Source organism: Falco biarmicus, chromosome 6 (assembly GCF_023638135.1).
Source record: "Falco biarmicus isolate bFalBia1 chromosome 6, bFalBia1.pri, whole genome shotgun sequence".
NCBI classification, from domain to species: domain Eukaryota; kingdom Metazoa; phylum Chordata; class Aves; order Falconiformes; family Falconidae; genus Falco; species Falco biarmicus.
Window position 1 is genome coordinate 1,575,614 of NC_079293.1, and position 19,099 is coordinate 1,594,712.

A 19,099-nucleotide genomic window follows, 5' to 3' on the forward strand; every position below is an offset into this window, starting at 1 on the left:
AAGGTTAGAATATAAGAGATTGTTCAGTCTGTTTAATGTAGATACTTCATATAGTCAGTAGGACGAAGATTTCTAGCACATCAGTTAGAAGTCCTTCTCTCTTCACTGACAAATTAGGAGACATAACATCCCTGCCTTGGATACCAAAGTCTTAAAATCCCTCAGCCACTTTCTGGATTATGATTGTACTTGAGGATGACATATGTGCTATGCTGCTTACTCACCCTTTTAAACAAGGGGTATCTGCAAAAAAAAATGAATGACATATTAAGCAGCAATTGAGTGGTGGCTTTCAGGGTCACCAATCCGGACTTACTTATGCTCCCTCTAAATCCCATTTAGGCCCCTAAGTCCTCTGTTATAGATGGTTCTTGGTCTTCCATAGCTGTGTCTGCATTTGTCACCATGTAAAAAGTGTATAAAGTACCCTCATACCTGTAAGGTTCTGTAAAATTGAACACACAGAAATTGCAAGGACTGTACTAACAGAGCCACCTAAGTGTCTTAAGATGTGGACACGATGGTATGGCTTTTGAGTAACCCAAAGTGGAAAATATAGCTTGTATTCTTGTGATTCTGCTTGTTACAGTTCATACCTTTATGTTACTAAAAAAGAATTGAAAATGCAACCGGATTAGGATGCAGACAAGTCTGAGTTCCTTATTTAAATTTAAAATCTTTTGCTGACATAGATATCTTGGTTGGGATTGCAAAAATAACCACAACACAACCCAATCATAATAATTTAGCATAGCTGTAATGAAAAAATGGTACTGAAATTGCAATTATACCTAAGGCAAAAAATGCTACTTTATCAGCACACTTCATTTTACTGTGTTCTGATAAATGGCAATGATAGTAGTATCACAGCACATAGCTATGCTGTTGTATCTTCAGCAGTTTTTAGGCTAACCTGGCCAAACTTGTACTGAAATTGAGGAGTGCTTACATAGGTTACTAACAGCATTTGCATGTGACTGCAGTAACTTATCAGCTGTGGGTATGTAACAGTATGGACAAAAAGCAGTAATAAAGATTTATATGTATTGATGTGGACTTCATGTGCTAACTGACCTGAGGGCCAAAGAATGCTCCTTGACCTATTTTATTTGGTAGTATATAACACCAATTTATAACCAGCTGCTTTGTGTTTTCAAACAGAAAACTTTTTTTTTTAAAAAAAAAAAACAACATGAATGGTCTTCTGCACAGACAGTGAGTTCAGCTGGCTTACCTTGCAGGCAGAGGAGCCCTTCTTGCAAGGGGGTTGATGGGTGGCTACTAGCAGAAGGATTCTCCTTTAGAGACAATGCACCATTAGACTGCAGCCTTAGATTGCTCCTGGTAAGGACACAAAAAGACACTTGAAAGTAATTTCAGGATGATGCATTCCACTCTGGCAACCAGGCACCTTGTGCACATTGCCTGCTCAGATAGATATCAAGTCTTAACAGCACAAGAGACACTAAAAGGCAGACTGCATCTGACTTTCAAGAGATGTACCTTTGATGCATGAAAAAGTCTAAATCCTATTTAATTTTAGTAGCAGTGATAACCTAGTTCCATTCCAGCTACAAATACTGTTGTTTTTTGTTGGGTTTTTTCGTTGGTTGGTTTTTTTGTTTTTTTTTTATAATATCTGAAATCACAGCAGTCATTGCTTGAATCATTCACCAGAATGACAAACCTGGAGTGGAAGTTGAACAATCTGGTCTGAAGCCAGGAGGGCTGAGAGTTGTCAGGAGGGGTAGCTCTGTACATCTGAGAGGAAGAGACAAAAAGCAGCAGGGAAGGAGACACATTATGGAAGTTATTAAATGAAACATTTGGCTTGTGACAGCAGGAGCTATAGCTGACAACAGACCCTCCTGCCCATAAAAGCAACAGAAGCATACAATTGTATGTCTGTGTCTATGTGTGTGCGTGTGTGTGACTGTTGTCTGGTAGGGGCCTGAAACTCTTGAGTGTGGAAACGATCTCCTGTTTCCTGCTGTGTTCAGAAAACAAGGGATTTTATGTATATCGCTTGAAAGAAACAGGACTCAAGTAAGCAAGATTCCTTCAGAAAAGTCATTGAAGCTATCATCTGGTTCTCCTAGTGGAAATAACCTGAAAAATCAGAAACACTGGCTGAAACTAGCATTAAAACAAATATTGTTGCCATTCAACTCCCAGTCTACAAAAGCAATAAAGAAAACGTAAGTATGATCCTCTCTGGCAAGGAATTAATTAATAAAATGCTAAGTTGCAAAAAGTATTAACATTTAAACCTTTCAGAGCTTAAGTATTGTCAGGAAACAAGAAACACATTTTTGCAGTTTGCCATAATAGCTTTTACTTATACATTTGCTTACAATACTTCAGTCTTTTACTCTCTATTTTCAATTTATACACAGCACTACAAAAAAAGCACCTTATTCATTTATGCCTCAGGAAGACAAAACACATTTGAAAAAATATATATTTAATTTCAGCAAAAGTTGTAACTACTGTTTTAAAAATGACAGTGTTACTTTCCACTCCATTTTCTAACCTGTATTATGAAATGATGGAAGGGCCTGAAATATATGTGAACCAACAGAAAAAAAAAGGCAGTGGTCAATATCATCCACTCATCAAAAAGAGAAAAATATACCTTGCTTTATTACTGTTATCTGCAACAGTCTGAACTGTACAAAGTTAATTTTATGAGAATATCCATGCAGAGTATGCTGCAGTTTGCTAGTGGAGATCACTGGTACACCTCGTTTCAGCACAGGAAGAGAGAGAGAGAGAACAGATTCTGAGATCGATGTTGTTCTGTCTCCTGTATGAACAGGCTGTAGCTCTGCTTCTCTCTCCCATGCCCAAAGACAGTCTATGGTACACCCACAGAGGTGTAAGAAAAAGAAAACATTGCATCATTGTAGTGATTAGCCATTATGATATCACACACATTTTCCAAATGGATTAGGGTATTAAAGAAAAACACATAACTTCTCATGCTCCCTCCAATGTCTGAACAAAGAGTAAAAGAGTGCAGAAGCAGCTTGCAGAAATCTAAAAATCTCAGTTGTTGTTGGGGTGAGAAGTGAATTTCCCCCTGCTGAAGAAAAGAGCTGCCCTGCAGGGACACTTTCTACAGTCTTATAAGAGATTTTATGCCAGTGTGCAGCTGGCCCATCTCACAACCTGTTGAAGAGAGACTGGCAGTCCTTCTGGTGAGAGAAGCGTGGCTGCCGTAAATCCGACAGGCCACCAGCAGACATCTCCTCTCAAGTAACTCCGTGTATAGAGTTACTTAAAATCTCAGTGATACACAGGCTGACTCCTGCTACTTACAGGTACAGCAGAGAACCTCATCTCAAGGCAGCTGTTAGATGCTGAGGCCCGATCCCACGGAAAAGTGCTCACAGGGCTTCTTGTCAGTAACTTACTGGAAACAGGATCTAGCAGTTTTGTCCGTATGGAATTTATCATTTCTTCTCACTCATCATTATAGCCTTCTGTGGAGAATTAGATTCCTTAATCCATATTAGAAAAACATGAGTCATCCTGACAAACTGGTTATCAACTAAAGAAATCTTGCCCATTTTCAGTGTTAATTTTCTAGCCAAAAAGTATGTTAATACCTACAGAGTTCCTGAACCGATGCTTGAGAAGAGTTTTTTTGTTTGCATTATATTATGTATATAGGAAAGCGTGCTAGTTTGCATCTTGACCCCAAAGATACCTTATCTTACATAAAGAACTCTGCCTTCAAGGAGTATTGGTAAGTCTGTGTTATAACACTGGAGCTTTGAAGCTTAATCATGTCCTTATTATACAATCTAAAAATGAACTTCTAGTACATAGAGGTAGTAATTTAAATATTTGGGGACCTCTTTAATGGTCTATTTTAGCAGCCCCCAGAGCAACCTGACACTTACATATTTAGACGCTGTATCTCTATATATAATTAGTAAATGTGATTGTTCAAAATTCATCTGTGTCCCACATGCTGCCCTCGGATTTTTGATACTGTGGAAAGAAGAGACACACAAAAGGGCTCTCTAGCTTCAGTAATGATTTCCATTTGAACTCTTATACTGGTAGTCACGTGTTGGTATCACGGAAACCTCTTCTTGTTTCTCTAATGCATTCTCTACCAACACAATGTGTATATTGAAGCTCTCAGGTAAATGGTGATATATACAAACAAAAATGAAAAGGCTCAGAAGACCTGTATTAAGAGTGTAGTTCATTTTCTGTGTTATTGTACATAAAGTATACTATTTAGGAATAATGCAATATTAGCTAAAACAATACAGCATTATTTGTCTTAACTATATCCTCCTTTGTGAACTAATCTAATCCCAGACATTCTTTACATACATTAATAAGTACTACTGCATTAGGTGTAGACCAAATCCTTTGTAGCGGACGTTACTCCTGTTACAACAGGCATTTTTCTGCAATGTGTTGCAATAATCCATACTCATTTATTCCTAAATCAAAGAAAGCATCATCTTTTATGGTAAATGAGGCAAGTAGAGATGAAGTCTATTTTTCCTTGGTCAGCAATATGAATACGTGTTGTCTAAAGCAGTGTCTCTAATAATGGCTTCCACAGGATATTTCAGAGTAAGCTGTAGAAACAACAACCAAACCCCATATAGTAGGTTACAGCTGACAGTTACGAAAATTTTCCCTCAGGAATTTCTTTCCTGACCCTCACTGAATCACACCCCAAGCTTAAGAATTTTTGATACATTTCAAATGTAGATTTTTGTTTAGAGCCTTGGATTCTTTCCTTGTTTTCATTCCTTTTTATCCTGTTCTGCATAAATGCTACTGAAGTCAATAAGATTTTATATGGTTTACCTATTTCAAGGTCAGCCCCTGAAGAGTTACTATTTAAAATACAGGAAAACGTGAATGCAATCACAAATCTAAGAAAAGTTTGCATCTGAATCAGCAAGACTCGACTACTGGAACTCCACTGGTAACTGCGTATCTTAGAAAAGTTAGATGATGGTTTGTCATTTTTTCTTGGACTAAATGCTAAATTAGTATAATGTATTCCTCAAATCATGGTCTGTATTTTATCTTGTGGTAATACAGTGTTATATGTTCTGCTTTATTTCAAGGCTTTTACTTAAAGGTTGTAGGTTGTCACCCTGTGCTCACATTTTCTTTGCTCTGCAGTCTGGTGGCTTCCCCTAACAGAGGCCTCTTCCACCATTAGTGTAGATGTGTTTGCTTCTTGGAAAGGAGAGAACTTGAAATCCATAAAATGGCTCGTGGAAGCAGCCAGGAAAGATGTGTAATCTCAGTATGGTATTCCTTGAAGCTTTGCAAAACATCCCTTGTGTGTGTCAGGTAGATTTTTAGATCTATAAAAATACAGGCATAGGATGAGGACTCTAATGCAACTTACCCAGCGTAACACTGATAAAGCCACTAAGCTATCAAACTATACTGTAACTTCTCCAGCTTCTTAAGACTTATCTTACTCATGTATGTAAAATGGTTTTAGAAGTGTTTGTTGAAGTTATTTTGGCTTTCCTGTTCTGCACAAAATTTGGCTTTTCATAGGTAAATATAAGAGACTCCAGTTCTTCACATAAACTGTGCTTGTAAATACACAATTTGCAAATTGTAGAAGGATGGAATTAAAGTGTAAATGGAATAAATAAAACTGGCTCTGCAACTACTTATAGAAGCATGGAAATTCAATCCCATGATACATCAAGTCACAGATAATAAAACTAAGTTAGAAAGTTCTGTATACAAAATGCATCATACCCATATAAATATTCATGCATCAACAAGAATTAAAAATATACAGAGAAAATATAAATATCCTTTTGGGAGGGAAGAATATTACATTATAGTAGAATAGCATTTTACCAACACATATAGGTTATGTATTTCTATGTGTTACAGTTCATGAAACAGATAATGACTATTCCAGCGCAGAGCTGGTGAACAGGTTCAGAATATTAGTAAACCTTAAGTTTTTTTCTAAGGTTTCTTCAAAGTTCCTACCAAGGTTTTCTTACAATCTGGACACATAAGGAAAAAATAAGATCACGTTCACTAGTGGCTATTTTGACTTACTATAATAAAGTTTCAATTATTAAACTAATCCATTGCTAATAATAAACATTATTCACAGATGTTAGTGATAACACAATCTTCCATTTTTTTCAGGGATAGATCATTACATTCTTGGAAAAAAAAGAAAACCCTAAGAACTTCCTGGCCTGCTGTTCGCCATTTCCGTGGTCTGAGAGAAGGTCAGTAACACAGCGGGGAATAGACCCTCTGCCTAGACCAAGGCATTACTCAGCCTTCAGTGACATGCCAGATACTAAAATACTTGTTGGCTTTCCACAAAAAGAACACAGAAGTCACTTTCCCAGAAAATAAGTTAGTGATTTTATTCAGTATTTTTTTTTAGCAAAAACTATGAGACATTTGTCTCAACAGAGTATCACTCTAGTCCGTGTTGACTTTTTTTTTCCCTTCTGATGTGCTTATAGTTTAAGACAGTTGCATATCCTTGGGTTTCACTTCTTACTTTCACAGTAGATTTTTATAACACAGACTTAGAAAAAGATATTGATACAGAGCAAATACAGCAAACACAATGCAAAGAAACATGTTGGCATAGTGTAAAAACACCCCAAAACATTAGAGGAAGAACAGGATGCCCACAAACTTTTTATCTATGGTCTAATTTCAAGTAATTGGTAGACTATCTAGGTTCAGGAAGGGGTGGAGAATTCGGAAGGAAAAAGATGATGGCACATGCAGCCTTATGTGATAAAACCAACGGGTCTTACCTCCTTTGTGTAAAAGTTAAGCTTCCCCACAGAGGTGGAGTGGGATTATTATGTTGACTCTTGTTCACATGCAGGTGTTTCCAAATTTGGAGATAAGTCAGAGCTTTACTGAAGACTAGATTACATGTCATAAAGAGAATTGTCTTCAAAGATTTGTTTGAGAAATCCCTGTTGGGAACAGTAAGTAGAGGGATTCCATTTTTGTATGTTGCTTTTAGAATTGCAGCTGGCAGTGTTGGAATAAATAAAATAGGAACTAGTATGCTTCAATATGCAGGTGGAAGCAGGTTACTATCTTAAACTGAGGCTTCCAGTATGGAAGGATTGATTGGATTCCTGGTTCCCTGCTTTCAGGGAAGCATTCAGTCAGGCACGAGAGAGATGTCAGCAGGGCATGAGTTAAATTGGAAAATTTCACAATAAACTGATAAAGCTAAATAAAATTCTCAAACACACTGAAAAAAACCTCTTGTCACTTTAATGCAGCTTCTTTAGAGAAACACTTTTAACACATGCAGAAGCGTGGGCAAAATCAGCCTGGATCTGATCAGACCTGAGAAGAACAACTAAGTTACTTCACAGCTTGCTTTGGTTTACAATTTGTCCCGTTTCCTGGAATAATCATAGATTAAAAATAAAAGTTCTTCTTTCTCTCCTTGTGCCTTTCATACACACTGTGCCCACATCAGACCTCGGGATCACTCACTTTTTTTGTGATAAAAAATATTAGAGAGATGTAATGTAAGAAGCTTTTATCAGTATGCTTCATACAAATTAGACTAACAGTACATACTTCTAAGTGGTGCAGTGATTCAGAAATCCTGGATTTCATGGTTTTCAGCTGTCAGAATATGCACTTTTATTTGCCAAGAGGAACGTAAGTCAAATTTCAGATCATCAAGTAACAAACACTGTAGAAAGCAAGGATTTCCATGTTCATCCCTAGATGCATCCTAGTGCATCCCAGTTTTGCTACACTGGAAAGAAGAGGTCTTAGTCACTATCTCAGATAGGTGGGTCACCAAATGCACTTCAGTCATCTCTGTCCCTTAGGTCAGTCACGTCATTTACCTTAGTCCCACCCGTGCACACTTTGGTCACCTCCCCAGATGACAGTAAAGCGCAGGGTAAATTTACTCCATTGATCTGGTGGAAGTTGTACTAAACTTGCTGTTTAAAAAGCAATGCTTTCATCTTTGGACATCTTTAATTGTATTTGCAGGAGTAAATTAATCCTTTAAATTCAATCAACACTTTTACAAACAGAATCAGCATTCACTAACATTGTTTTGTAGGTACTGATTTACAACAAACACAAATACAAACAGAAGACAAAATTACTCGATATAACACTAAATCAACTCACCATGTGGATGGGATTCCTCAAGCAAAAAAACCCCACCACCTAAACAAGAGTAAGTTTTATGATGTCAAAGCATCTAAAGAAAATGACTGTTCTTTTTGAAGGCAATTCATGAGAGGTCTCTGCTGGGTACAGAAAACCTTACTAGAGAACAGGGAATTACCTGGGCTTGCTCAGCAAGTTGAATAACAAGGACCCCAATGAACAGGTACAAAGGTCTAAAGTTGCAACAATATATAGGTAGCTCATCCAGCAAAATGATTGTCATCACTGCATCTTATCAACATGCAACTTGTATTTGTACAATGCTTTCTGTGACAATTTTATCATCATAATACAGACCTTCCAATACAGCTAACATAACTCTTACCTTTCAAGTACATGAATGTTAGGTCACATTTTTCTCAGGCCCAAAGTGGTGGTGTTTGTCTTGCCTAATTCTGGTACGTCACCAAAGCCAGCCCAAGATGAGCCACCTCTCCATTCCACCCAGTTTCTTCTGACTGCTGGTTCACCTCCCCCTCATTGGTGCCGGTACAGTCATTTCTGTGACTGATGGAGCGAAACGATCTGGGTGCAAAGTACAACCTCTCACAAACCAACCAACAAACCTGGCAGCAATACCAGTTCAAAGTATCCATATTCTTCCTATCATAAGCTTTATGCTTCTCCTCCTGTGTTTCTGGTAGCTTTTTGTGGGACCAGTCAAACCATCAGTAACTGATACAGCTTAGAAAAGTTACAAGACTTCTTTTCTTTACTAAATCAGACCAGCTGTTTGATGTTGTTCACTGTGACGAGTTCCTACAGCCTTGCTCTGGCAAGAGGGATGAACTGAAGCCAGGGTTACAGGAAGGAATAAGGGGGTCAGTTCTCTCAACTAGTATTGCCACTGAGAAAAGAGCATGAGGAACTGAACCTTGGAAGTAAAAATGAAGTACAAATGCACATGTAATTGCAACAATTAATTAATTCATTCCAGTACCAGGCTGCCTCATTCTCAAATAAGCTCGCTCCTACTGTGCATTTCCAAGTCAAAGCAACCTGCTAACAGAGATATATCAGAAAAATTTTGGAAGATGACATCAGGTATACCAAGTCACAGTCAAACAGGAGAATTTAAATGCAACACCTTTGAAATGAATGTTACCTGGCAAGGAGGCTGTGACCTGTCTGGGCTGATGCCAGAGCCTGTAAACACCATGCACTCTCCATAAACTTCATCCACGTAAGGACCTGACAAAACCTCCTTGTAAATAAAGCACTGCAGCCACCTAGCCTTGAAAAGATGCAAATGTTCAGTAACACTGGATCACAGCCTGGAACTAAGTAAAAGCCTTCCATGTATTTGTAGATACTTCAGAAGCCAGTAAAAGATGGATCAGTTGACACCAATAACACAGAAACAAACTAAATTAAGTGAACGAACAATGAGAAAACACTGAAAGGCAACAGTGATCGCTAAACGTCCTTCTTTCTTGAGTTTGTCTTCACAAAGTTGCAGGACAGTCATTTTTGCTTGGCTCATAATCAATTCTTGCTAATGCTGTGTTCTCTGGTTCTGCCTAACACTGATGAGATAAGGAACAAATGGATCAATGCTCTCATTGTATTTACTGGGAAACCAGTAATCAGGACAGAGGACTCAAAACAATTCCCTGAATCCTAATTATACATGAATTTGCTAGAGTATCTCTTCAGACTGCCATAAACTGTGAACAAACATGAATAATAATATGAGAAGAGGAAAACAGCATCAGTGGTAGAAAACGTGGTCAGAATCAAATATAAACCTACGCTGCTGCTGCATAAGGGCACTTTTAATTTTCCTCTGCTGTTGACCTCTGGGTTGTTCCCAGACCATAAATCACGTAGCAAACCTCACCTGCCTCCTCTCAAAAATCCTGAAGTCGGGCACCCATTACAAAACCAAAGACTCTTCACTGAGATTGCCTGCCCATCTGGACTAACACTTGGATTTCTGCTCTTCTGAATGGCAAAGACAGCAGAGACACCTTAGAAGTACTTCAGAGCAAAACAAGTTAACACCAGATAATCCTATTCTCCTGTCTTGAAAGGGAATTTTCAATAAATCAATCAGACTTTTATACTAGTTAACTACCAAAATTAATTTTTGAAAAATTAAGAACACAACAGAAAATCAAAGCTGGGATGAAAAACTGAAACAAAAGATTCAAAGAATGGTCACAAATGTAGTTTTTCTTTTCCAAGTGCACAGTAGTTTTAAAAATTCTCTCTTAGAGGTGTGAAAGGATTAAAAAGAGATCTAGTGTGGCAGCCTATGGCACAGGTATATTGTGCAGGTTACAGTATTTTCCTCTGATGTGTTTGATGCTGTCCACTGTTGAGAACAGGATGCTGGTACACAGGAACTCACTCGGATAGCCTGTGTTCTTCTCATGGGCTGTTTTGTTAGAGCCCTACTTAGGCACTCATTTATTTCTTTTGGTATTTTTAAATTCTCTGGAAAAGTTTAGGTTCCTGGTTCAAGAAAAATGCATCCCATTTGTAATGCTGTATAGCTGAATACATACAGTTTTTATGCTTTGAGGAACTACATATCCATTTTTTAATAATCACACTTGCAGATAACTTTATATGGAAAAAAAATTAATCCAAGATCTTGATTACTGATATTTAATATCAACATGGTCACAGCGGCGAAATACCAAATTATAAAAAAAAATTTAAAAAGTTTTTTAATCTCAGTTCTTCTGCTTGCTACAGTCTATGAAAGATTATTCAAAATAAAAATCTTGTACTTCTGGTGCTTCCTTATACATAAAAAGAAGAGCCTTGTGCCATCCTCAGTGATAGGAGGTGACAGGCAGAGCATGACATCGCTCTTTATTTTTAACTGACTGCCTTCTGGTGAATTTATTTTGCTGTCAGTAAATATTACAGCAGTGTTAGTCACATTCAGGCTTTACAGAGGAAGAAGCCCTGTGCTGAGTCTGATCCCAGAAGCCATCAGTTCTTAGCTTTTGAAGGGAGAATCTTTTATTTCCGAATTTGGCCCAATGGCTTGCATCCACAGACAGATTAATAAAAATGTATCTCAGAGAAATGCTAAAGCACCCACCAAAGGTCTACAACCACCAAAGGCATCCATGTGAATTTTACCATTACAGCTGCACCAGATAAGCCAACCACTTACAAAAACAGCAAAACCTGTACTCAAGCACATAGGTTTAGTCAGTAAGTAACTGACTACTGATATTTAACTAAATGTGCGAACTTGCTACCAGTCAGTCCAGCAGCTTTTAACAGCATCCATGTTCCTATTGTCACTAATACCACTTAACTTCTTAGTATCACTATACATGCAGTGCCTAAAATAAGATAGGGCCAGTAAGTTTATTACCAGAGAATATAAATTGCAGACATGTTTCTATCCTTCTCCTACAGACAGTGAGAGACTTTAAAATGAAGTGGAGAAACTGCATCTTCAGGATTCCCCAAGACAGCAGAGATCTAGCAAGGGACCATGCTTATGCTCCGTGTCTCTGTTGCCTTTGCAAATCTATTTGGCTTTTCTTAACCACCAGCTTGTCTTTTGGCTTCCCTCTAAGCAAAACATTGTCACTCATTATGCAGTATTCAAGCATATTCAAGCATAGCCTTAATAACTATCACATCATCGTTACTACTAAATAACGCTACTAGTAGAAGAACAAGTTCTGAAAACCCAAGTTTTGCATGCCCACAGTAATAAGCACTAGACAGATGGGAGGGCAGAAAAGACGTGTTTTCCTTCCAAAAAAAAAGAACACAGTGAGAAGCTGGATTTTGACTCTGTCATTTGTTAACACTCACTCCAAGTCACTTAATTCAGGCAACTATTACCATGCAGACAAAGAGTCTGCAAACAGCATATACACAACTTAAAAAGATAAAACAATTACTTATTGATGAATTCACACAGCAGCTGGAATTAGTAAGTCACAAGTAACCTCCTTTGGAAAGGCACCCTATGAGTCTTGGTTGACCCTGCGATCACATAGAAGATCATCCGGCACTATTGCTTCTTGCAACAGGCTAACAGTCCTCAGTGTTGCTCTTTCTGCCTTCCCTTCCCTCGGAGGATTTTATATCTTTCCATATTTACATTTTCTTCCTTAATCTTTAAACTGCTGATTCAATCTCAACAATTTCACCTCTGTCTACAATTTTATCTTTCTTATCTTGTGTAGCTCAAGACTAAGTACTTTCTCATAACAGAGTTTAGCAATTTTTGCAGGAGTCAGAAGGAAGGTTATTTGGTTGAGCTGAAGGAGATGGGCTGCACCCTGATAATGTTGTGTAGCCCACAGATTCTGAGCAGTATTGGGGAATCATACAGATTTTCCATGTTTGGTATGTCTTTCAGATGAACCTGCTTACAAAATTGGTTTTCCGTCACTGAAGTGAGGTGTCTATAAGGAAATGCTATACACTTTAACGGGAGTAAGAGGTACAACATCACCAAATACCTATGCTACCATTACCCAAGTGAAAACTTTTAAAAAAGATTTAAAAGGAGGGTGAGCTGTTACACAGGCCGAGGGCCCCTCGCTCCCGCTGCCACCCGAGCGGCAGCACCGCGCCGCAGGCGGCTGGCGCCCGCCCGGCTCCCCCCGCCCGCCAGCTCCCGCCGACACACCAAGCGGCGACAGCTACGACCCGCCGCGCCGTGGGGCTGCCCCGCCAGCCGGCGGCCCCCGCGCCTGCCGCTGCGGCTGCCAGGGCCGGCCCGGGCCAGCCCGCCGCCCTGAGGGCGCTCCCCGGCGGGCCCAGCTCCCACGGGCGGGGGAGGACGCGCCGCGGGGGCTCCGGCCCCCCTCGCGTTTAGCAAAGCCGCAGCAAGGCCAACACGCCGCCCCTCACCGCCGCGGCGGGCGGCCCGGGGGCCAGGGCGGCGCTGAGGGAGAGGAGGAAACACCGCCGGGGCGCCGGGAAATAAACGGGAACCATCGCGTCCGTAGTTTTCGCTTGTTTCGGCCTTTTTTAGGGTTTGTTTTTTCCCGCTGCTGCCGCCGCCCCACAGGCCGCGTCGCGCCTCCGACCTTTCCGTCAGGGCCAAGCCTGTGCGCAGGCGCCGCCCCGCGCAGGCGCGGCGCTGGTGGTGGTGGCGGCGGCGGCGGCGGCGGCGATGGGCGGGCGGCTGGCCCGCGTGTTCCGGAATTTCAACGTGGAGAGCCGGGCCCGCCGCGAGATCAGCAAGGAGAAGCCGACGCCCGCGCCGCGGCACCCCGCCTCCCGCCTGGACGAGCTGGCCGGTGAGTGCCGGCCTCGCCAGGCCGCGGGGCGACGCCGGCGGGGCGCGACGGCCGTGGGACCCGGCGCGGAGCCGCGGGGCCGCGGGAGGGGGAGCGCGGGTGCGGGGGGCGGGCTGCGCGGGCGCGGGAAAGGGGGCGCGGGGCCGCCGCGTGCCCCGGGGCGGCGCGGGGCCCGTGACATTGAGAGCGGGGCGGCTGGGCGCGCGGGGCATGCTGGGAGCCGCAGGCGGCGGCGGCCGTTGCTGGGGCCGTTGCTAGGGGCCGTTGCTGGGGCGGTTGCTGGGGCCGTTGCTAGGGGCCGTTGCTAGGGGCCGTTGCTGGGGGCCGTTGCTGGGGCGGTTGCTGGGGCCGTTGCTGGGGCCGTTGCTAGGGGCCGTTGCTGGGGCCGTTGCTGGGGCCGTTGCTGGGGCCGTTGCTAGGGGCCGTTGCTGGGGCGGTTGCTGGGGCCGTTGCTGGGGCCGTTGCTAGGGGCCGTTGCTGGGGCCGTTGCTAGGGGCCGTTGCTGGGGGCCGTTGCTGGGGGCGGTTGCTGGGGCCGTTGCTGGGGCCGTTGCTAGGGGCGGCGGGCTGCCGCCGCTGGGTCTCTCGGGCCGGCCCGGGCCAGCCCCGCACCCGGCGGCAGCGGCGGCCTGTCCCGCGGCGTTACATGGCGAACCCTTCGGAGAAGCACCGTGCGGCCCGGGGGCCGCGCCTTCGCCCACGGGGGTGGTTAGGCTGGCATAACTAACAAAAGGGAAACAGTTCGACTCAGATCTGGCTTGTCTCTTTTTTTTTTTTTTTTTTCCCCTTCCCTTCTGCTCCCCGCTGCCTTTAGACCACCCAGAGATACGACAAGAAATTTACAGGAAGGACGATAGGCTTCTCACCTTGTTAAAAGATGTTTATGTCGAGTCCAGAGATCCACCTGTGCGGGTGAGTATGACCCTCTGTAGGAGGCACACCTGCATCAGCTTTGTGGTTTTCAAACTTGATACAGATTCTGTCTAAAAGAAAAATGCTCTGTTACTGCCTAAACCCTACCTTTTTTTTACAGATAAAAGTGATGTTTTCATCACTGTTATATATAGGTAGGACTGACTGTTTGACCCTGAGTCTTGAACATGTGACAGATTGTGATTATACAACCTTTTAAATGCTTATGCAGTCTTCCTTTTTAACACCACATTGATCTTTGTTCTTCACCTAAAGTCCTACTTCTGCTTCCTTTAAGGCAGAAGAACAGTTGGCCAGCCTTTTGCAAAGATGCAGGAGTTTGCCAGAGATCTCTCATAGAGCTGTTAGAAGAAAAGACATTGGAACTACTATGGGAGCCTGAATGTGGTTAGAGGACAAAGACACTGATGTTTTAGTGGAGTCTTTACTGGTGTTAATGTCATACTGTGTAGAGACTTTTCCTTATGCAGCTGAGGAAGTGCCTTATTTTTTTTCTGCATAACCTCTTGGGATTGTTTGGTGATCAGTTTCCTTGTTGTCAATAGCTGCAGTATTTGACTTAGAAGGCAAAGCACACCCCTTCCAGTAAAATGCAGACTGGGGTTCAGGCTCCTGTTTTCCACCATGCTACATTATGGCTTGTATGTTTTTCCTGATGGATTATTGGACACTTTATTCTAGCTGCTTTATTCGGTAATAAAAGTTTTCTAGTCATCTAGCAATAAAATTCCTAAGTCTCTCAAATTTGCCATTTTCATAGTACCTTGTATTCAAGACTAGAAGTACTTAAAATTTAAACAGATTTCTGCAGTCTCTCCCTGAACTTTCCAAGTAACCTCTATCCTTAATTTTCATAATAGAGGTTAGGATTCTAATCTTGAAGCACTGAAGGTCTAATTTCTGTATCTTTCAATAGTCATTGTAAGCCTGTCAAGAGAGATTTGAGAAAAAGCCAAAAGTGGAACAAGTCTCAGTACTTGATTCTGTGCCTACTCTGCTGCCATGCCAGGCTTGCTCTTGTGGTGTGTCTGCTTGCAGTTGTTGGGTAGAGCATGGTTAATAGGCAAAACTTCATCCAAACACATCCTTCCTTTCCTGAATACTTTGTGTGTCATGTATGTGGACATACCTATCTGTATATTTGGTATGTGTGTGGTAAGTGAAAGAGCACCAGCTCTCGAGTCCTGAACTGGCAGATACCCACAGGCAGATCATTTCATTAAGGCTTGAAACACTGTTCATTACCCAAGCACAGTATTAGCACAAAGTAAAAGGAAGAAGTGGCGAACCGATAGCATCATCAGACATCCTCTGTAGTTTAGAAACAGACATGCAGTTGTAGATGCTGTAACATCCACATCAGCTTTCTCAGCTTGTGAGTTAGTACAGAGTGTCTGTGGCCTAATTGATGGCTAGGGGCTCAGGTAACTGTAAAGGTACTTTGTCTTAAATTTAAGAAAGGTTTTCATTGTGGTGTTTTTGCAATGTCATTCACTCATTAAATCTTAATGAAAGGCAGTACAAGGGAATGCAGAACTGGTTTGGAAATGACTTGGAAATATGAAGGGCCTTGGGAGAACAGTCTGAGCACTGCAGTAGTTATGGGAATTAAACTCCATATGATGCTGTAAAATAGTTTCTTTTTGTCCAGCAAAGCTTGTTCGTTGGACAGAGCAAAAGAAGGGATATCTTTGAGATGCAAAACTAAAATCTAGAAATGAAGGGAAGAGAGACTATATGAAAAAGATTTCCAGTGCTATCAGAAGGATACCAATTTTTTCCCCCTCCCTTGCCATGAATCAGTACCAGATATTAGGTTATCTGCATTTACATTTGGCTACCAGAATCTGGAGTTTGCCTTGTGTGAAGGGCTGCTGAGCCTGTGCAATACTTACCGTTCAACGGATGGTAGCTTTTCAGAATTTGGGTGGGGGATGACATTGTATGTAGAGTGGCTGCGGAGTAACGTGACACTTTGTGTTGTATCAAGAAGCAAGGCTGGCAAATTATTTGTTTTTAAATGCTGTGAAAATGGGGAAATTTAATAGGAAATGCCATATTTAAGAAAACATCTTGGCTGCTACAGTATGCATAGTAAACAGAATTTCTGTTAAGCTCTTTTTGTTTTCCTTCCCACAATTAGGTAGAAGATGGAGGTGGTGAACATCTTCCATGTAAACAGGAGGAAAAGAGACTTACAAAACTAGGCCACTTGGGAGAGCTAGATGTTAAGAAAGTTCCCAAAGGCAAAATTTCCATTGTGGAGGCTCTGACGCTTCTTAATAATCATAAACTTCATCCTCAAATATGGACCGCAGAGAAAATAGCAGTGGAATACAGTCTGGAACTGAAGGATGTCAGCTCTCTTCTGGAATTCTTCATTCCTTTCACTGTGCAGGAATTTCCTAAAGAAACCAAAAAAGCTATAAAGCCAACATAAAAATAATTACCAAAACCTTCTGTGATTTCACTTGTGTCTTAATTTTACTCTTGAGTATATTCAGTGTCTGAAAAGAGTTTGTAACATGTCATCCAACAAGGCTGCTTCCTTATATCAGTAAGATGTATTCAAGCAATTCCATTCTGTATTGGATGGCTTCAATTACATGCAGCAATTACAGGATATATTTTGGAAACCAGATTATAACTAATAAGTTGTATGAAAGCATGTCACATGAATCTGATTATCCCATTTGCATGTTAAAAGTTCAGTGTAAACACGCAAGTTCTAGTGAGAACTTTACCATAACAGATTGCCTTTCTTAGCAGAGACTTCTTGGCCTTCAGCTAAAGCAGAGCTCTGTGTGTATTAGCTCTGTAGTTTCACGTTACAGTGTTCTTTCAAGGACTTAGTCAAGGTTTGTGTGTATATGAACAGCTGTATTTTTTTGGTATAAGAATGGAATAGTATTTATACTTTGTAAAGAAGATTAACCACAGGCTCATTTGGGATATTCAGCTGTGTCAAAATAAAACGGTGGTGAATAGCCAGAGGGCCTCTCTCTGGTGCTGGAACAGTAACGGCTGATGTGTAGCTCCTCTTACACTCTATTCTGATCTACTTTAATTATCTCATCTCCCCAGGTGCAGTCTGTCAGTGAATTTGTAAAGTGATGATACTCTAGCATCAGTCTCCTGCAGCAGTTGATGGCACCTACTGTATGAGAAATAATGGTTCATATTATAATTTAACAGGTAGCTGTGAAATGCAACTGGATCTACTGATTGGACCCACTAGTAGATCTTTGTAAATGTCTGCCTGTCCTGTTACAACAGCCCTTTTTTCCTGTGGAGGCTTTGTCTGACATCCAAATGTGGGCTAGATCCGAGTCATGTTCATTCAGAATATGTTACCCACGTGCTACCAGCCTGGAGATGAACAGCATCCTTTCCAGTTAGCGAAGGACGACACGAACTGTGTGATGGTGGCTTGTAACCTTGATACTGTGACTATAGAGGTCTGCATAGGTAAGGAAGAAGTTTTGCACTGATGATTAATACTGTGGTGAAAACTGGTTCACGTTTTCCAGATAAGCTGGGGGGGTGCAGTAATCAGAATTGATACTTAAAAATGCGTTACGGTTGGCTTCATTCAAAAGAAACACACAAAAAAATATATGCGATACTAACATTCCTAGTGCCGATCACCAAAGAATTTATTAAGAGGGTGGAAGTCAGTACCAGGTCTACAATGTAACTTCCTTTTTAAGAATTTTTCTGCCAGGTCTTAGATTTCAGAGTCTGTTAAGTATCTTACCAAGGAAGGTGATCAGCTTTGCTATTTCACAGCAAGATTTTTTCTACTTCTCTGAGATGGAACAAGGTATTTACAGTACAGTTTGCCACAGCGTTTTCAAGGTTTTGCTTGATTAATTTCTGAAGTACTTAATGCCATACCTCAGTAGAAGATGGCAGCTAAGTGCACTGTATAAAAATTGGGAATTGTTAGTCTTTGGATGTGTGGATTGGAGATAGGGTTGTCATTCTTGCTGTAATGTAACGCAGACAGAGCTGCGCTCTGAAACCAATGCAGCCGAGTTATGTACTACATTTTTTTTTCCACAAAATATTCTTATAGAATGTTGTAATGGAAATACTTTTATTGTTTGAGTACTGTTCATCCTAATGTAGTATTTAAGGTAATAGTCAGAAAACAGCTGTAGAATGCATTTGGTACAGATACTGTTATTATTGGAGACACTGTGCTTTCCTTCTTTAAAAATTAATCCTTAGGTATTGGAGTTGATTAAAAACTCACTAGTCAGCATCAGACAACAGCTCAACTATGCTCCTTGACTAATGTGGTATGTATTTTGGTTTCTTTTGTCTGCCTTTGTGAACTGCCTTGTGATGTGGCTACACCATTACAGTACCCTGTTTCACACAGAACGTCCCTATAGGCATTATGGCACACTACTGCTTTGCTTCCACTCTTGAGCAGGCACGTGCTTTGGGATGTTTGGTGCTCATTACATTCAATGCTCCACTCATAACTTCAGGACAAAATCCTGTTCATTGATGAATGAGATAATTGCAAAGCTATCCCTGATTTCTCTGGAGCCAGGATTTTGTCCTCAGAATATATTGTCCACGGTGGGAACGCAGGCAGGTCCCACAGCACAGAGGTGGGCCAAGGATCCATCTCCCTGGATGCAGGTGAACTCCTGGTGGCCCAGAAAGCTCCTCTGGAGCAGGGAACTTCTCCAGCACAGCTCA

The 19,099-nt window shown here is 41.5% G+C and overlaps 1 protein-coding gene across 1 annotated transcript; it reads left to right on the plus strand.

Annotated features, from left to right (window-relative positions):
* Positions 1-12,842: 12,842 nt before the first annotated feature.
* NDUFAF4 (NADH:ubiquinone oxidoreductase complex assembly factor 4) lies at positions 12,843-16,838 on the plus strand. Its single transcript, XM_056344102.1, has 3 exons — positions 12,843-13,451; positions 14,265-14,362; positions 16,527-16,838. The coding sequence occupies exons 1-3, from the start codon at positions 13,325-13,327 to the stop codon at positions 16,821-16,823; spliced, it is 522 nt and encodes a 173-aa protein (XP_056200077.1). The 5' UTR covers positions 12,843-13,324; the 3' UTR covers positions 16,824-16,838.
* Positions 16,839-19,099: the final 2,261 nt, after the last annotated feature.

Coding starts and splice junctions, on each gene's coding strand:
- NDUFAF4 (XM_056344102.1), top strand. CDS start 13,325: ATGGGCGGGCGGCTGGCCCGCGTGTTCCGGAATTTCAACGTGGAGAGC. Junction 13,452..14,264: donor CCGCCTGGACGAGCTGGCCG/GTGAGTGCCGGC, acceptor CGCTGCCTTTAG/ACCACCCAGAGATACGACAA. Junction 14,363..16,526: donor CCAGAGATCCACCTGTGCGG/GTGAGTATGACC, acceptor TCCCACAATTAG/GTAGAAGATGGAGGTGGTGA.